Source organism: Vulpes lagopus, chromosome 2 (assembly GCF_018345385.1).
Source record: "Vulpes lagopus strain Blue_001 chromosome 2, ASM1834538v1, whole genome shotgun sequence".
Taxonomy (NCBI): domain Eukaryota; kingdom Metazoa; phylum Chordata; class Mammalia; order Carnivora; family Canidae; genus Vulpes; species Vulpes lagopus.
In genome coordinates this window covers 13,795,187-13,813,362 of record NC_054825.1, presented here as the reverse complement: position 1 = coordinate 13,813,362, position 18,176 = coordinate 13,795,187, and the positions used below count along the sequence as shown (strand labels likewise).

The window sequence follows — 18,176 nt, the reverse complement described above, 5'->3', positions numbered from 1 at the left end:
TGGTGAAAGGGTAACCGTTCTTCTAGAACAGAAACAGCAGAGTATTGATGCATAATACATATATCAACATGCCCCGATGGAGGAGTCCACAGCACAATCAAGACAACTATCAGAGGAACTGAGGATTATTGTGAACGAAAACAAAACATACCAAAACCAATTACCCAGAAAAACAGATTTAAAAAAATATTCTCCTTTCATTTTCCCATAAATGAGGTAATAAAACCAGGCGGGATCCATTCTTACCAGTATTCCTTTTAGCTCATTCACGGCACTCTCAGAGCTCTTTGAAGATTCCGGCTACAATTTTAAAAAGAAAGCACAATTAATAATTCAGTTTTAAAATACTAAACAGACATTTCTGCCTGGCAAAGTGTTGGCACTATTATGGACTATATTTTTTTTTTTTAATTAGGTCTATGTCTTAGTTAGGAGAGAAGATTAGACAGGTTAGTGCTCCCAAGTGGCGGCTAGATAGAAAATTAGGAGAAGTAGTCAAAGCCAAAGGACTCAAGCTTCTTCTAAATGCCATTTTGTTACTTCTTGTTATCATCATATGGAGAAAAGATCTCATCAACTCCTGGTTTCAAAGATTCACTTTTGGATTGTTCGGAACGTTCTGCAGTAAGCTGGTCCCCACTCGCGTTGCTGGACCCCTGCCAGCGAGCGAGGACCAGGAAGGTGGCAGCGCAGGGCAGGCAGCAAGCAACGGGGCAGAAACCTCTCTCGGCTCCGGCTTGCAGGGGACTGGCATGTCTCAGTTCAGGAATTTCACAACTGAGTCAGGAGCGGGGGTCAGCAAAGAACCTGGCCTTACAGGAGAATGTTAGCATCACTGGCGACTGAAGCAGGAAGGGCGGCCCAGAGGGCGTAGAGTCTGCCCCCATCGTCCTCCTCGTGAGGAAAGGTCACCCCGAGAAAGGCTGCATTTGAGTCTTGATTACAAGCCCCGTTGCAACCGGGCTTCTGGCTACGCCGTGAACAAAATAATTTGAAATGCAGTTCTGGGCAATGTTCGCCTACCCCACAAGGCCTAAGAGTCTCTGGGGATCCCCCGACAACTAACTTCTTGGAGGGGAAATCTAGCACGAGGGTCTCAAAGACAGGCCTCTGGTCTCCCCCATACCACTTCCTTTCACAAAGGACGGGGAGGAAGAGAGATCCTTTAGGGAACCCCCTGGCCTCTCGTTCCTGGAAAAGAGGTAAAGCTCATTTCTCTCCAATCGAGAGATGGGAAGTGATTAGTAGCACCTCTAACCCTTTCTTCACAAGAGCTAATAAAAGAGTAAGATCCCATTTCAGTTTTTTTTTTTTTAAATGGACAGTGAGAGAAAGAGGGAGAGAGAAGGAGCAAGAGAGGGAGGGAGGTGGAGAGAGAGAGAGAGAAAGAGGGAGGGAGGGAGGGAGGCAGAGAGAGAGGGAGAGAGGTTTGCTGCTCATGTATGAATTGGACTAAGACATCCAACTTTCATAGCCTACGCTTTCGGGAAAATACACGTGCCATGAGCGCCAGTCCGAGGGGCCAAAGCTCTAAGACACTAATTATAACCACGACACTATCGACAACGACATCAAGGAATTTAGAAGGTATGTGGTTAAATTAGTATTCTCAAGGCAGGTGTGACCTGTGCAGGTACACTGTTGGGGGACAAGCTGTGACGTGTGAACAAGCGCCCTCGGCTACAGGCCCCTCAATGCTGCCATGCCACCCCAGCCACCTTCGGGCCCCGGGAGCCTCTGGCAGCGCGGCCCACGCGCTCCCGCAGCCCGTGACCTTGGCAGGAAAGCACTGAGTCCTGGGCGGGGAGTCTGTAGCGCATGCAGTGATCACTTGTTTCAAAGGTTACTGACCAGGTCATTCAGCACTATCTGTACACAGTTTAATGATTACCAGCGAAAGACCCAGTCGTCCACTGATGCTTGTTCAGCTGCTCTCCAGTTCTGAACTGACATTAAATAATGTGTAACTGTTGGAAGAATCATGGCAAGAAAGAAGAAGGACAAAGTGATACTCTGAAAGTGAAAGTACACACAGAACATCCTGATCCAATTGCTTAGGATGTAACAAGTTTTCGACATTTTTCTCTCTAAACTAATTTTGCTTCTTCACGACACTGCATTTTTCTCTAGTCTGTCAGGTTTGGTTTATTCCTTCCAAAACAGTTGGGACATGAACATCTTAAAAATGTATTTGTTTCAAAGATTCCACTTAGATCCCCCGTTTTCACACTACCTTCCATCTGAGCCTGGCAACGACCCTGTGAGTTGGAGAGGGTGGGCCCTCTGCCCATTCTGGGGAGAGAAGAGCCTGGAGGTGGGGGGTGGGGACAGCGCCTGGTCCCAACACCAGCTACCATGAGCTTCATGCGCCAGACACCAGTGCTCAACACTCGTGCCAAACTGTCTATGCTCTGTCCCTTACCTGCAAAACTGCTCTCAAAACACTAATGCAGACCAGTACTCCATGCAGCTGGCTAAAGCTTCCATTCCACTGTCAGCCTACTCCTGGAATTGGGTATTCTTTCCCTCTTTTCAACCCCCTTTCCATGGACAGCCCCCACCACAACTCCTGCCTCACCTGGCTACCTTGCCTGCCTGTAACCACATGACAACTTTTAAAGTCCAGCAGAGTTTGTACTGAATAGTCATGATACTTGGGGACACTGAAGCAGCTGAAGAGGAGCATCCGTGAAAGTAAGAAATAATCTTAAAGGTTGGTTTAAAAGAGGAAGGAAGAGGACCAATCTGTTGATGCTTTAAATTTCTGTTTATTAAACAAACAACTTCTCAAGACAAATATCAAAAACTCTATTGTTGGTCTATTTCAACGGGACACACCTACAAGAGAAGGGAGAGGCCCTGGACTAGAGCTAAGGTGCTTTGCTAGAGCTTGGCGCTCACTGTGGTCTAGTTCGGAAGGCAGCTGGTGATACACATACACAAAACTTTCTCCTTGAAGTGGCCTGGAACAGGTTTGTAAAATAAATGAAAACAGTCCTAGGAGCCTCACTAATTTTCGAAAACTGTTGTAAATCCATTCTGACACTATCATATGATGCCACCTGCCTACCCGGCCCCTTTCCCCCTCACCCTGAAACAGGAGTCTCAGGAAGGCAAGGATGGCTGTCTCTTTGGTTTACTGCTTTATCCCCAGAGCCTAAAACAGTACCTGGCACATGGCAGATGCTCATTCAATACTTGAGTTACACAAAAGGACTTAAAGAAAAGAAAGGGTACGGTAGTTCTTGGCTTGGTCTAACAGTCCGTATCAAGCAGAGAAGAGCACTCTGCAGCAACAGGACTTTCTTTTTGTAGGGATTGAGGTTAACTGCAGCTCAAACAGAGTCCTGAAACACGCTCGTCTAAAAGTAAAGGCTTTTATGACACATTAGCCTTATCCTAAGATTTCACAGTCAGTCCTCATACAGCTTTCATCAAATTTCAAACTTTGACACCTGAAAAAGGAAGCACCGCGGGAGGGGAGGAAATGCAGTCATTTCATACCTTTGCCTTCGGTCTAGCCGTCTGATTAACTGGTCTAAGATGAACTCCCTTTTTAATTCTGTCCATCATCTCTTCAACTGCTTGCCTCTTCAGATCCGTGACTTCTTCAGCTATCAAAGAACACACGCAGAAATCATCTTATGTTACAAGAAAACTGCTACTTTCTATTCCAATGTACTTTGTAATTAACCACGGCCGCTTTTCAGACAGAATCACAAAACATCACAAAACAATTTACCGAGGTTAACAGCTACCAGGCAGCCGTATTTTTTTCATTAAAAAAAAAAAATCTTTTAATAGAAGATTTGTTTTAAAAAAAAAAATAGAGTTAAAAAAAATTAGAGTTATGGGGGGCCTGGGTGGCTCAGTTAAGTGTCGGCCTCTTGATCTCAGTTCGGGTCTTGAGTTCAAACCCCACCTTGGGCTCCACTTAAAATAAAATAAAATAAAATAAAATAAAATAAAATAAAATAAAATAAAACTCAGAGTTATAAAATTTAAGGTCTAATTTGTAGCCTGGAAATCAATATTGGCTTATTAATCAATTAATTTAAACAATTAAAGTGGGTCTGGTTCCATTTGTTAGCATGATAGAACTTGAATTTCTCCAGCTTTCTACCTAAGCTCAAATGATCATTCACCTTTGCCTCAGAGATGTTTTCATAACTTGTAACATCCCGTGTCAAAGAAATCAGCCCCAAGAAGGAATAACTATCAAAAAGCCCATTTGGAAATAAAAGATAAAAGCGATCTGTTAACTTGTTGTAAGAAATCTACAATCAGAAGATGAACACCAGATAGGTGAAATCTACTTTTAAATTGCCATCTTTTGTTTAGGAATCAAAGAAGCATTTTAAACAAACCTTTTCAAGTCTTTTTAAATTGTCAATGTTAAAAGAAAACATACACCCAGAAAGGATTGCAATTAAGTAATTAAATTTGATTAAAAATTTTTTGAACTATCTATTGTTTAACCTCTGCACTGTTTTGCTGCAAAAAACAATAAAACTGTTGAAATATACATCAATTAGATGAATACAGCTAAGGTGGAGGCTTAAAGCTATTGGTCAGAATAATGAAATTTGTCTGTTGCACAATAGCCTGACCAAAAGCACTCAATTGTTTTTGCAACATTTATCACCATCAGTGCCATTCTAGATCTCTTCTTACATCCGTCTCATTCCCTGGAACTGATAATTTAAGTTTAAATACCTCATGAAGACCTTCCTCTTAGGCTCTTTGAGCACACTCTACAACGCGGGGCATATGGTAGGCACGCAGCAAGTAACCACCCACTGACGGACTTATTGGAAGTTTTGGCTTTATGTGGCTATTAATATTTTTGATATTTGAGCAGAAACAGCTAAAGCTCAAAAGGACAGCTTCTAAATGGAGGCCATCACGACGATGCCCCCAGGCCAATGGACAGGCGTGCTGGGCTCTGCACTAATGAAGCCTACACCGTGGCTTTTTTTTCTGCCATGTGGAATTCACGCTAACGCTGAGTAGCTATTCCTCTTACGTCATGCCTAGGGGAGCAAGTAGAAGAACCCAGAAGGTTCCACCATTCTCAGTGAGGCAGCACCACAGTGATGAGACCACCTCTACATTCCCTGTACAACCTACGTCTTCTGATAAAGTCCTAATTTCAAACAGGGTCATGTCATCTTCATAGGCCATTGAAATGCAGGGAATAAAAAGTTCTCAATATCCAAACTGTATGTTTCAGATCCAGATGGCAAGAAAGCATCTTTTGCCAGGCGACGTGGAAAACATGGCACCAGAGTCAGAACTCACCCACTAGTAAATGAAAGAACGCAAACTGTGGGTGGATCAACTCTGCCCTTAAGCAGCATTTTCTCGGGCAGCTTCTGCAGATGGCTCCCAAACATCAACAAGAGGACAGACAAGAAAATTACTGTGGATTGAAATTCATTCATTCATTCACTCACTCACTCATTCAATATCTGAATACCCGTTACGTACTACATGGTGCTTGTGCTGACCCCATTCAGAGTCCGGGGAGATAAAACACAGATCTGCCATTTGAGCACCTGGTAAGGGTATGCAATCTATTCCTGAGAATTTTTTTTTTTTTTAATCCTAAAAAAACATGTGATTTTTCAGAAAGCCTGCCATTTTGAGTGAGACTTGAGAAGAGCTGCATGGCAACAGAACACCGCCGACAAACAGATTAGCGCTCTGTAAGGAAGGACTGAAACCCAATTAAATGCACCATACAAAAACTAATTAAGGCAGACAGATGGAGAATTATGGTCGACACCATTCAAATCTGCTGCAGCATCTAACATAACAGGAATTTAAAGTAGTTTCTTATTTTTGCTTGCCAGAATCATAGTGATAATTCAGAGAAGTGCTACTATCTGTATTGTGTACAGATTATAAACCAGGCTTTAATTTCTTAGTCTTTTTCAAATGTAAAGGCTTAATTGGTCTTAAGGAAAAGAAATCACTCTTATCAGATTCCCTATGCGGGCACAATACAAGGGCAACGCTAGGTTAAGCTACACAAGCCTTCTCTCTCACCGACCCTGTTTTTGAACTAGCAAAAAGCAATCTATACGAACTTCCAAACTATTAAGCAGTTCTAATAAATCTGCAAGAATCACCTACAGAGAGCTCATGGCATGTTTTGTAATTCTTTCTGTGATCACACAGTTGGTAATTGTCTCACAAAAGCATGTAATCAGAAGGACAATGGAAATGTGCAGGATACTGGAGATTAAAAAAAGGGACAAATGGAGACAACAGGTCTAATGTCACTGAACTGCCACAGGAAAATCAAATCAAATGTTCTCTGAGGTAGTGCTTCAAGGTCAGTCTTGGATCAGAAAGCTACATGTAATTAATTGAGACTTAAATTTTAAGACCCACTTGAAAAATAAGTTCGTTCTTCAAAGAAAAAACCCACAGACAAAACCATCACCTTGTTGCTCAATAAAACCTTTTGTTATTACCTAGAAGAAATGACAATTATTTTATAAATTCCACAGGATTACTTTTCTCTTTCACTAACATTTTTAAAAAGGCACTTAAAAAGAATCTTATGGCACTGTGACGAACAAAATTTCTGAAGAACACATCGTGGTTGAGTAAGTTTGAATTTAACCTCAGGTCATAAAGTTAAGGATATTTCCTTAACTACAACGATCACAAGAACCTGCCAAATGAGGATTTCTACCCTTCAAAGAGTGGTTGGAACCCTTTTTCTTTTAATAGCTAACATTTTGGTATTTTCTATATGCTGGGTACTATTCTAAGTACTTTACGTGTTAGGAGACTCATTAATTCTCACCACCACCCTATGAAACAAGAACTATGATTATCCCCACTCAGCAGGTTAGCAAACTAAGGTAAGAAAATGTCAACATAATAATGACCTAGATATTTGATAAATACCAAGCATATCTCTGAAACCTCAGAACTTGTTCAATAAATTTATTCTTCTCAAAATTAGTTATTAATTCAAAGTCTGTTGATCATTTCTGACATTGACACCGTAAAACTACTTCTAAAATATTGTACAGAGGGCAGCCCGGTGGCTCGGCGGTTTGGTGCGGCCTTCGGCCCAGGGCCTGATCCTGGAGTCCCGGGATTGAGTCCCACTTTGGGCTCCCTGCGTGAAGCCTGCTTCTCCTCTGCCTGTGTCTCTGCCTCTCTCTCTCTCTCTCTCTCTCTCTCTCTGTGTGTCTCTCATGAATAAATAAATAAACTCTTAAAAAATAAATAAATAAATAAAATAAAATATTGCGCAGACCTTCCCCTACAATTAGACTTTTTAAGAGCCATACCCTAGCAATAAAAGTTTCTTCATTCATCAGGTCTGAGAAGCATACCAATCAGCTGATGAGAGCCATCATAAGATGCTAACAAAAGATAATACTGTGATAGCAAAACCGGTCCTGACTTACAAATATAAACTCCAAAGTGTCACAGATGACTACAATGCTTGATGTTCTTCATTCATTCATCATGCTTTTAATCATTGTTGATTTATTCATTCAACAACTATTTTTGGTGTGAACTGTTAATAAGACACTATAAAAAACTACCCTGCCAGACAGGGAAAAGCTCCAACCATGTACGTCTATGGTTCACATCATTTAAGGCAGTGGCTTCAGTTTAAAATCTCATGAGTGACTTCTAATTCTACTTAGACACACATCCCTGGTAACAATTCAGTAGCTCAAGAATGAGGGAGAGAATACTGCATCATTTCATGAATTGTAAATGAAACATCACTTTCATAAGGAAAACTGTATGGTTTCCAACACCGGGTTTAATAAGCTTAGAATGTTTTTTTTTTTTTTTAATTTAAGGGTGTTATCAAGGTTGACAAGCTAATAATGTCATTTACTTAGACATTAGTAAAAGGGAAATTTACTTAGACATTAGAAGGGGAAATCATTTTATTCTGACTGCCCTTCTCATCCTCTACGTCTTATCGATTGTTACAAAACAAGATTGAAACAAACAAAATTTTAATTTTAATTAGAGTGTCAAGAAGGCTTCTAGACAGTAACACAGAGCAGGACTGCCCTGAAATGACCAAAGACAGGACTTCAGAATCCCCAATGCCTTGTGGCAAGCAAAATGTCCTTTTCAGCAGTACAATGAGAGGAATAGTTTCCAAAGGGTTGTAGGAGGCAGGCACCAAAAGTAATTTATATAGACAAAATCAATTAGCTTTTATCTATAATGGTGCTGCGAGTTTCTGGCTAAGAAAGATGGAGCTAGGTCTCAACTTAGATTCACTGAAGGTGCCTCCAAGCTGTGGGAGACTTGCAGACAGGAGTAAGCCCTCAAAGCCTGCAACCGATTTAGGGAGAGAGATGTGGAAATAACCCCAAACAGGACAGAGAGGCTAGGAGATGGGGCATCATAAAATCTGAAAAACAATGCTACAGCAACACGCAGCAATGAGCCAATACTAAGGAGCTCATAAGAGGAAGTGGAGGAAGAGCCTGGAACCTACACAGGAGATGTGGAATTAGAGCACCCTGCCCCAGAAAGCTCTGACTATAGGGAAGGCGGCAGAGCAATTCTGGAATTAGGATAAGACAGAGCATGTGCACGGGGGACTTCTAGGGAATGGTCCAGCCATAAGGTAGGGCAGGTGTACAGAAATGAGGCTGAAATAACAGCAGAGAACCACCCAAAAGCAGCCTGCAGGGTTTGGATTCTGTTCTGATACAGCTAGAGTAAAGTGGCCGGACCAGATTGATGAACCCTGGGGGCAGGAAGAGGAGGCCAAGACGTCTGCCCCAGAACATCTGTCCCAGACTGGGCTTGAACCAGGCAAATGTGCCATGCTTTGTAAGTAACAGGTGCTGAGCAAACATGCTGAGTTCAATGTGGGTTCTTCTGGTCCCTGTTGCCCTGGCTGTGGCTGCACACCCAACTGCCCGCAGCTCCACGAGCCGCCCAGGCTCCTGCCTGCTGAGTGCCTCTGCTCAGTGGGAAAACCCTTCTCCCTTCACTCCCATCTCTTCAAGTTACCCTCTACTTCTCCCTCTCCAGCGAGTCAGACTCCCATGAACTGCACCTCCCAGAGTTGCTCCTTTATTTACCCACTTCTTTCTGTCTCCACTACCACCCTCGTCTGAGCCACGTGCATCTGAATGACAGACAGCCTCCCCTCATCCTCTCTCATTCTTCTGCAATCTATGCCCTGTCCTCTTGCTGCAAACAATGTGATTTCTTTAAAAAGACAAATCTCACCATGCCACACCCCTACTTAAAACTTCTACTGTCCTTAAGATACATTTCAAAATCTTGACCACAGCCTCCAGAACCTGGCTCAGACTTCCTCTCTTGCACCGCATGTTCCTGTAATACCAAGCTTTAGTTTCCCAGTATGCCAAGCTCCTACCCCATTCTGGACCTTTGATTCTGTTGCCCCTCTATGTGAACTCCTTTCGTTCTCAACACTCCCAATCCAACTTCCTAAATCCAAACTGCTTGGCTTTAGCATCGCTTCCTGACACCAGCATCCACCTCCATCCTCTCTTACAAACGTGTGCTCTTCCTCTAGGTAATATCCTTGTTTGTTTCCTGTCTCCCCCAACTCAACGTAACTTCTATGTCATCTGTCACCAGTTTACAGCATGAGTCCAGCACAAAGCAAGTGCTTCATCAAGTCTCAGTTTACTGGCTATCAACTCTAAAAACTCTTTCCCCAAACCCCTTACCTAGAATTGCTCCCTCCCTTTCTTTCATAGCTCCTCCTGTAAAGTGCCTCATCCTCTAAGAAGACACATCCCCGCAGACCACACATTACAGTTGACCTGCTGTAGACAAGAAGCAACAGGAAGGCTCACTCGTGTTCCTTCTTATCAGCTGTTAAGTTCACATTTCTCCCCAATTTGTTCACAAGGAACTCGAAAAAATGTATTGTTGAAAAACCGTGCTGAAACCACTGAAAGTAAACCAAAGGGGATGAGAATTACTTGTTTCTGGTTGAGCTGCCTTTTCTTTCTTAGCACCACTGCCGCTGGGATGGGATCGCTTCCGGATCATGGACATGAGGGATCTTTAGGAGAAAGAAAAAGAATGACAGGAAATTACTGGATGCCTGACAATCCAAGAAATAAAATGTATTGATTCAAAATAATCAGTAAATATCCAATTCTTCTCTAGGTGCATAAATGGATAGCTAGAATTTAGGAGTCTACTTTCTACTTTTAGTAAATTATTAAACTTTTCAACACTGTAAAGAAGAGAAAGAGGTCTCATCCTTTTCTACATAAAACCAAACTCATTACTCAAAGAAGGGGGCCACTATAATTACCAATACAGTGCTAAGTAAAACAGAAAAATAAGTCAATATTCATACCTAAAATTCAGACATAGCTATCTATGTAATATGTTTGAGGAAGAGGGAAGGATGAAAGAATTAGGGGATGTTTTTGGTAAATATCTATCTGTGAAATACAGGCATAAAAATATCTGAATCTGAATGACACAGACCAGATACTTAAGGGATAAAATACATTTAGACCACAGTCTCTCTGGTCCATGTTTTAAAAATCTGTAAAATCCAAATTGTGATAGATTTGACTACAGGAAAATTTTATGACCTGCATATATTAAAAGACACCATAAAGAATAAAAAGAGGGGTGCCTAGGGGGCTCATGTGAAAGAAGTTGGAAGAGCATGTGACTCTCGATCTTGGGGTCATGAGTTCAAGCCCCATGTTGTATGTAGAGATTACTTAAATAAATAAACTTTTTAAAAAAGAAGAAGAAGAAAAAGAAACTCTACAGATCAGTAAGAAAAAGCTTATAACCCAACAGGAAAATGGACAAAAGCCTTGAAACTCCATAAAAGAGGATGTCCAAATTTCCAAAACAAAGTGCTTGACTTCATTAGCTACTAGGAAAACACAAATGAAACCCACACTGAGATATTACTACACAGTCATCAAACAGAAAAGAAATTTTAAGTCTGATAATATCAAATATCGGTAGGTTTGTGGAATAACAGGAATTCTCAAACTGAAGATTGTGTATGAAATAAAACTGCCGCTTTGGAAAACCATTTGGCAGTATCCAGGGGAGCTGAAGACACACATATCCTAGGAGCCAGGGATTCCATTTCTGTATACCTTATAGAAATGCAAGAACTTGTGCACCAGGATTTATTTACAAGAATGCTCGTGCAGAATTTCCATAACTTCCCTGAACTGGTAATAACTTAAATGTAGATGTACCATAATGGATAAACACACTTTCAGACATTCATAAAATGGATTATGTACCCATGAATATGGATGAACTTTAGCTACACAACATAACATGGATGAATCTTACAAAATAATGTAGAGTAAAAAGAACAAGACCCAAATGAATACAGTAAAATTCCAATTATATAGTTAGAAAAAACCCACATATATATTTATAGGAGTTTAGGGATATATATGTCAGGCAAAAAATTTTTTCTTTAAAAAAAGGATAAAAGGACAAGATTCTAGGCTACCAGTATTTTTCTATTTCTTGATTTGGACAGTGAACACATCATGTTCACTTTATATTACTTTTAAACTGTATATAAGTTGGTGTATGCTCTTATATATATTATCAGTCCCCCTCAATAAAGCTTACAAAAAGAAAAAAAAAAAGAACCAAGAATTCCTGAATTCTTTCAACTACATTATAAATGTTCTCGGTGTGGTAAACTGGATTTGACCAAATACAGTCAGTCCTGAGGAAGCCAAGCAGGCAAGGCATAATGCTGACTCTAGAAAAAGGGGCATCTGGATTCAAACAGCAATATCTGGCTGAGTAGAGAACAACTCAGTGTTTCTTAATTTTTTACCTCTTACTTCTGCCTTTAGATTATTAATCCCCTCTTTACCTGCCTTTTCTTAAAATTCCCAAACACACCGAACAAGAAAGCACTACATTCTGCTCTACCCTGTGAGATTTCTAGAACTTACCGACAAGCACATTTTATTCCAGAAGCTGGGAGAAATGAAACAATGCAAACTTTATTTGCTCCTTCTCCCCATTCTGTCACTGAAGGCAGGACTAGTCAAGGTCTACAGGTTAACATCCCCCAGTAGGTGGGGTGGCGCTGCCCAGTCGAGGGCCTCATCTTACCCTCTCACAACACTTTGCAGGTGAACCCACCACAGATTCTAAAATGTGCAGTGCTGTACTATCATACGTAAAGATGACAAAGCAGGAATATTTGTACTGCTCGGAATATTTGTATATGTTTACATAAATAAAGTCAAAAATCTACATTCATCACCGGAAACCATCTAAATAGATGAGAGAAAGTGCTTTCACTGTTCAGAACTGAGGTGTAAGCTGGAAACCCATATGGTGCCCAGAGAAAAATCATCTGTAATATTTTTTAAAAAGAGTCCTCTGTGACTACAGATAGAGCAGGTCTCACAGGACAGATCAGAAGACCAGGATGAGATACCTGGGACCCATAATTCAACCTCTGGCTAAAATTGCCCCACTTCAGAGCCAGTTCAGCTGAATGGATAAAAGCTTCAAGCAAGAGTCCCCAGAAATGGAACCGTTTGGTGGAAAAATATTTACCTTGAAATTCTTTAATAAGTGTTCCTCACACCCACTGAAGTTATGAGTCAGCCTGACTGGATCATGGGATATTCAGGTATGTGGCCCAACACTATTCTGGGTGTTTCTGTGCGAGTTCTGGATAAGATCAACATTTAAATTGCTAGCCCAGGGCAGCCCAGGTGGATCAGTGGTTTAACACCGCCTTCAGCCCACAGGGTGTGATCCTGGAGACACGAGATCAAGTCCCGCATCGGGCTCCCTGCATGGAGCCTGCTTCTCCCTCTGCCTGTGTCTCTGCCTCTCTCTCTCTCTCTCTCTCTCTCTCTCTCTCTCTTTCTGTGTCTCTCATGAATAAATAAATAAAATATTTTTTATAAATAAATAAATAGCCCATGTAAAGCAGACTATTCTAATGTGGGTGGGCCTCATACAATCAGCTGAAGGCCTGAATAAAACAAAAGCATGACCCTTCCCCAAGTAAAACAGAATTTCCTCTGCCTGACTAGCTTAAAATCAGGACATCTGCTTTTCCCTGCTTCTGGATTTGAAACACTACCTTTTCCTGGGTCTGGACTGCTCAAATGCAGACTGAGACCATACCATAGGCTTTCCCTGGGCTCTAGCTTTTTGACTCACCCTGGGGCTTGCCATAGTCCATAACCCTGTGAACTAATTCCTTAGAATAAACCTTGTATGTGAATGCACACAATATATACATAAGTATGTATATACGTACATACACACACCCCTTCTACTTCCGTGTCTTTGGAGAACCCTAATATACTAATACACCCTAACACCGCCTCATGAGCCACACCTGCCCAGGATTTATCCCGTGTTCGCTATGGCTGGTACAACATGACTAAGGTCTACCTTCTTCCTCCAACTCCTCTCTCCCACCTGTCCCCTGGGGCAAAAGAGCAGGTACTAGTTTTTTTTTTTTTTCTTCCGGTTTTCATTTCTATCTATGATCTATGTTAGTGCAAAACAAATGTGGCTCAGGACCAAAGTTACAAAATCTTGATTAGTGGATTCAGAGTCCATTGAAACTCAATAGATATGCAAATGTATTTCTTTGACAAGAAAGTACTCCTAACTCCAAAAAGAAAAAAAAAAGGAAAAAAAGAAAAGAAAAAGAAATCTCTGAGAAATTACATCTTTTACTACTTAAATTCATCTTAAAATAAAAATTGTTCATGTTATTCAACGAAAATTTCTTCAAAGGGCCTTATAAAAGAGTTCATGCTTTTAGATATACACAGTCTGAATCCTACATTCATTTCTCAGTAAAACTATAAAGTGCTCTTTGGGAAAATATCCTATTTAGGTTATACTTTACTTTTAATTCCAAGGGTTTCCAGGCTTGTGAGACTAAAAATTAAAGGCCAACAGCAAGACTATAATCGCATTTTTAATAGCTCTCCCTCCTCATACACAGTAGTGACCTTTATTATCAGCACAAAATTCTACACCTTAGAAAAAGAGCTAAGTGATGAATTTCTTGTTTTAAATGTCACATTCAGAATATCTCCAACGGATTTAGCTACCCAGGACAGAAAGAATTTAAAATACCTGAAATTCTTTCAATGGACTCTTCCATCAATCACGTGTAAAAATTATTTTGCCTCAACTACTTCAATGGCTTAAAGTAGATTATGTCCTACCCTCCTCAGTAAGAAAAACTAATGAGAATCCTTTTTAAAAGGCAAAGTCCCATTTTCATAATCATGTGGGAGGAACATGCTACACATTCTATTCACATGCATCGGCAAAGGTGCAAAGTACGAATAAATGGCCCTGTGTGAAAGGATTAAACAAATTGCATGAGTTAATGAAAGGTAAAAAAAAAAAAAAAAAAAAAAAAAAAACCTAGCCAAATTTTAAAGTCCACTTGTTCAAGAATAAATTATACAGACACAGCTAACATCAGGACACAAGGAGGTAAGTTGTCACAGTGGCAAGCAGGTTGTGTCTTCTGTAATTCTGGACGGTGGAATGAAGAACCACAAAGGAGGCAAATCTTGCCTCTAGGCTTCCTGGGGTGTACTGTGCTCGATTCAGGCACTCAGAACCACCGAGTCACCCCAGGCTTCAGAAAAAGTGAATTCTTATCTGCATATGTGATTCCCTGTCACAAGAACGTAAACATAATTTCTTCTTCTTATGGAAGATTCTTCTCTCAGCATTATTAAAGGTTTAAATATGAGGTTAGGGATAAAACGTAATTAGCACTTTGAGTTTAATTATTAGTGTGTAACAATTAGTACTGGTAAGTTTTTGTTTCGTTTAGTACTTTTATTTTTAAAGTAAATGAACAAACCAAGGCTTTTCAAATTCAAATTAGGGCAAGGAAAGATAAAAACAATTAAAACATCCAGGAAAAGTTCAAAATTCCTTGGTCTTCCAGTTAAAGGAAATCCTAACATCATGGGCTGAAATCTTAATACTGAAGTATCTAACTTTTTAAACAAATCTCCAGCTCCTGGGTTTGGAACATCCACATGTAATCTGAACATCGGTAGCAGAAGGACATGGAAGGCTACAAGAATGTTTCTGCCAGGTGTTTCTTGGGCCTTTTCTATATGTATTACAAGAAGGAAGTGACACATTGGCCTTTAGGAAATTTTCTGAGAGGGATGCCTGGGTGGCTCAGGCGGTTGAGGGTCTGCCTTCCGCTTAGGGTCATGGGATCGAGTCTCGCACTAGGCTCCTTGCAGGGAGCCTGCTTCTCCCTCTGCCTGTGTCTCTGCCTGTGTCTCACAAATTAATAAAATCTAAGAGAGAGAGAGAGAGAGAGAGGAAGAGATAAAGAGAGAAAATATTTCTGGGAGAAATCCTGGCTGGTATGTTTCAGAGTTTTTCCGACCCCTCCTTCTAATGATGCAATCTAAGACTATAGTTTTGGTTCTGTTTTTTAAGAAGGGACACCTCTAGCATACACTTCCAGTTCTCTGACATGTCTCTGGGGAAAGACATGATGCAGAGCAGTCCCCCTGCATGTGCTTACCGGATAGGGTTGGGAGGAGGAGGGGGAAGCGGCGGTGGAGGAGGAGGTGGCGGAGGTACAGAGTTCTCAGACTGGTTCACCCGTTTCTGGAGTTCATCAACTGCACGGAGAGCAAGCATTCAGAAGAAGAGAGCTGAAACAAGCAACTTAGCACCTTTTACCCACACAAAGGAGAAAACATAACCTCTTTCAAAATCAAGTTCTTTGTATTAAGGCAAAGTTAGAAATCTCAGTATGAAACTGCAGACCGTCTTAACCTCTTCATCATCCGGCTGCTACCACTAATGCAAGGGAGGCCTTACACAGGTTACAAGAAAACGTCACTGTCTTGTTGCTGTATATACAACTGTGGAAAGGAAAAAAAAATCAGGACAATAGCTGGACGGGTGGGAAGCAGGGATCGAGTAGGCTGAAGAAATATTTGTTAACAATGGCATGTATTACCCAGAACACTAAGAAATTGTGAATACTTGACTTTTAAAATGTATAGACCAGGAATTAATTTTAAAGATGACATTTAGTAATGAATCTTAATAACATAATTTCCTCCTCCACCTAATTTCCTTCAAAAATTGCAAATCCCAGAGTTCTTGATTTTGACCAGACTCAGACACTGTCACTTCAGAACCTTTTTGCTCTTTTGAAGGAGGATTCTGGAAATATAATTTATCCCCTCAATTTATTCACATCCTTAATGGAGCAGGTATTTTAGCCCAACAGTGTGAAAGGGTCCATGCTCAAAGCTGTTCAAGATACAGTTTTGAGTTCAAGGAGCTCAACTTCAATCTATATCGCAGACACAAATACCTCTAAGACAGGTCCAATAGGCTCTAGGTACTGAATACTGTTTGCACTCAGGAACGGCTCCCGCTGACCCCAGCCTTTTCTCTCTGCATGAGTAACTGCACCCCCAATGAGCTTGCCTGTTTGTTTCTAGGCTCAACACTTTAAATAAGCAGTGTGGGCTATGCTCTCGGACAGCCAAGAGTCCTCTAGTTGTAAGTGTGTGTCTGTCTCTCCAAAGAGAGTGTGAGTTCCTCAAGGACAAAAGGCGTGGTTTCTTTCCTTCTAGATTTCTTATAGTACCCTAGGGTAAGGCTGGCTATACACACAGCAGATACTAAATAAAACATACTCGAAACTGAATCTCAGGTTATCTCTAGTGTCTGCCCCTTCTATCAATAAAAAACATGGCTCTGGCCATAGGCTGCCTGGATAGTCACTTAAAAAGAATGGAATCTTAATTTTAGATCAATTTTTTAAGAAGTAAATTGCAGTTCATGTGTTCATGGTTAGAGAGCATTGAGTATTTTTTAAAGGGGAGAAAAGGCCTACCTGGTTCTTCTATACGGATTTCAAAATTCTAGTATAAAATTAACCAAAAATATCTCCAGTGAATACTGAAGCTGTTATAAAAGGGAACAACCTGCTTCCTTAAATCACCTACCTTCCAACAGAAACTTATTACTTATCCCTGTGTAATAATCCAATTCACACATTCCTGTCAAGCCTTCTGGAACTGAATGAATAAATCCTTTGATTTAAATATCCCCTGGTGTTTTAAAAGTTTTTCCACTTAATATACATATTGTTGCCCATTTTATTGTTAGGTGTGACACTGAAAGTATTAGTTCATGGGTATAATTAGACCACAAATGAGGGCTGTATGAACCTTAAAAGTTTAATTCTTTTTAAAAATGCTCCCTAAGGGACGTCTGGGTGGTGCAGTCAAGTAAGCATCTGACTCCTGACTTTGGCTCAGGTCACGATCTCAGTGTGGTGAGACGGAGCCCCGAGGTGGGCTCTGTGCTGGGAATGGAGCTTGTTTGGGATTCTCTCTCTCCATCTCTCTCTCTCTCTCTCTCTCTCTAAAAAAGGAAAGGGGGACAAAAAAACCTCTCCCTAAAACGATCAAAATAAATACTCAATAAATACTTCTATCTGTCCCATCTGAAGCCCTGAGAAATGCCGAAATGTTGGTCAGATGAGCAGTATCTTTGTCTCTCCATTCTGCATGGGAGGCTTGCACATGCTCTCAGTCCACAGAGGTGTACGTGATTGTGAATCCCTGGAGTACAGTGGCCACTCTACTGAAGTGATCTTGATATTCCCCTATAGCATTCAGCCAAGCGTTCTGGACTAGCTATGGGCCGGGTTTTGTGCTGGGCACAGGGGATTCACACACTACTCAGACACAGTGGCCCAAGGGACACTTTTACCAGAATGCTTTAAATCTCTGGCTCTCTCCTCCGAATTCTGGTATTTCAGTTCCAGTTCTCTTTTATCCTCTTCCAGAAGCCCCAGCTGCTGTTTGAGGCTGCGTATCTCTCTGTGGAGTGCTGCGTTTTCTAGCTGCTCTTCTAAGTCTTTCACCTGTAATTCATAAACAGACATTGACAGCTTTGCCTTTGTCAAGGAAAATTAAAGGGGGAAAGATCAGTTTCCCTTTACTTTGCAAGTCACAGCAAAGAGATTACCAATCCATCTTAAAAACCATGCAAATTCTGGAGTACAGATGATAATTGAAAATGCCAGCTATTTAAACCAATATAAATTTATTGAAGACTAATGTCCCAGATAATTATGTGTTGAAACATGGGTCGAAAAG

The 18,176-nt window shown here is 41.0% G+C and overlaps 1 protein-coding gene across 3 annotated transcripts in view; it reads right to left on the bottom strand.

Moving 5' to 3' along the window:
• The window catches only part of SHTN1 (shootin 1), a 97,043-nt gene that overhangs the window by 26,597 nt on the left and 52,270 nt on the right, over positions 1 to 18,176 (bottom strand). For all 3 annotated transcript variants that reach the window (XM_041743464.1, XM_041743466.1, XM_041743465.1), the window contains 5 exons: positions 17,788 to 17,941; positions 15,569 to 15,668; positions 9,975 to 10,057; positions 3,505 to 3,614; positions 247 to 300 (listed from right to left, as the gene is read on the bottom strand). In XM_041743464.1, the coding sequence (XP_041599398.1) occupies positions 247 to 300; positions 3,505 to 3,614; positions 9,975 to 10,057; positions 15,569 to 15,668; positions 17,788 to 17,941 (501 nt within the window). The remainder of the gene's footprint in view (positions 1 to 246; positions 301 to 3,504; positions 3,615 to 9,974; positions 10,058 to 15,568; positions 15,669 to 17,787; positions 17,942 to 18,176) is intronic.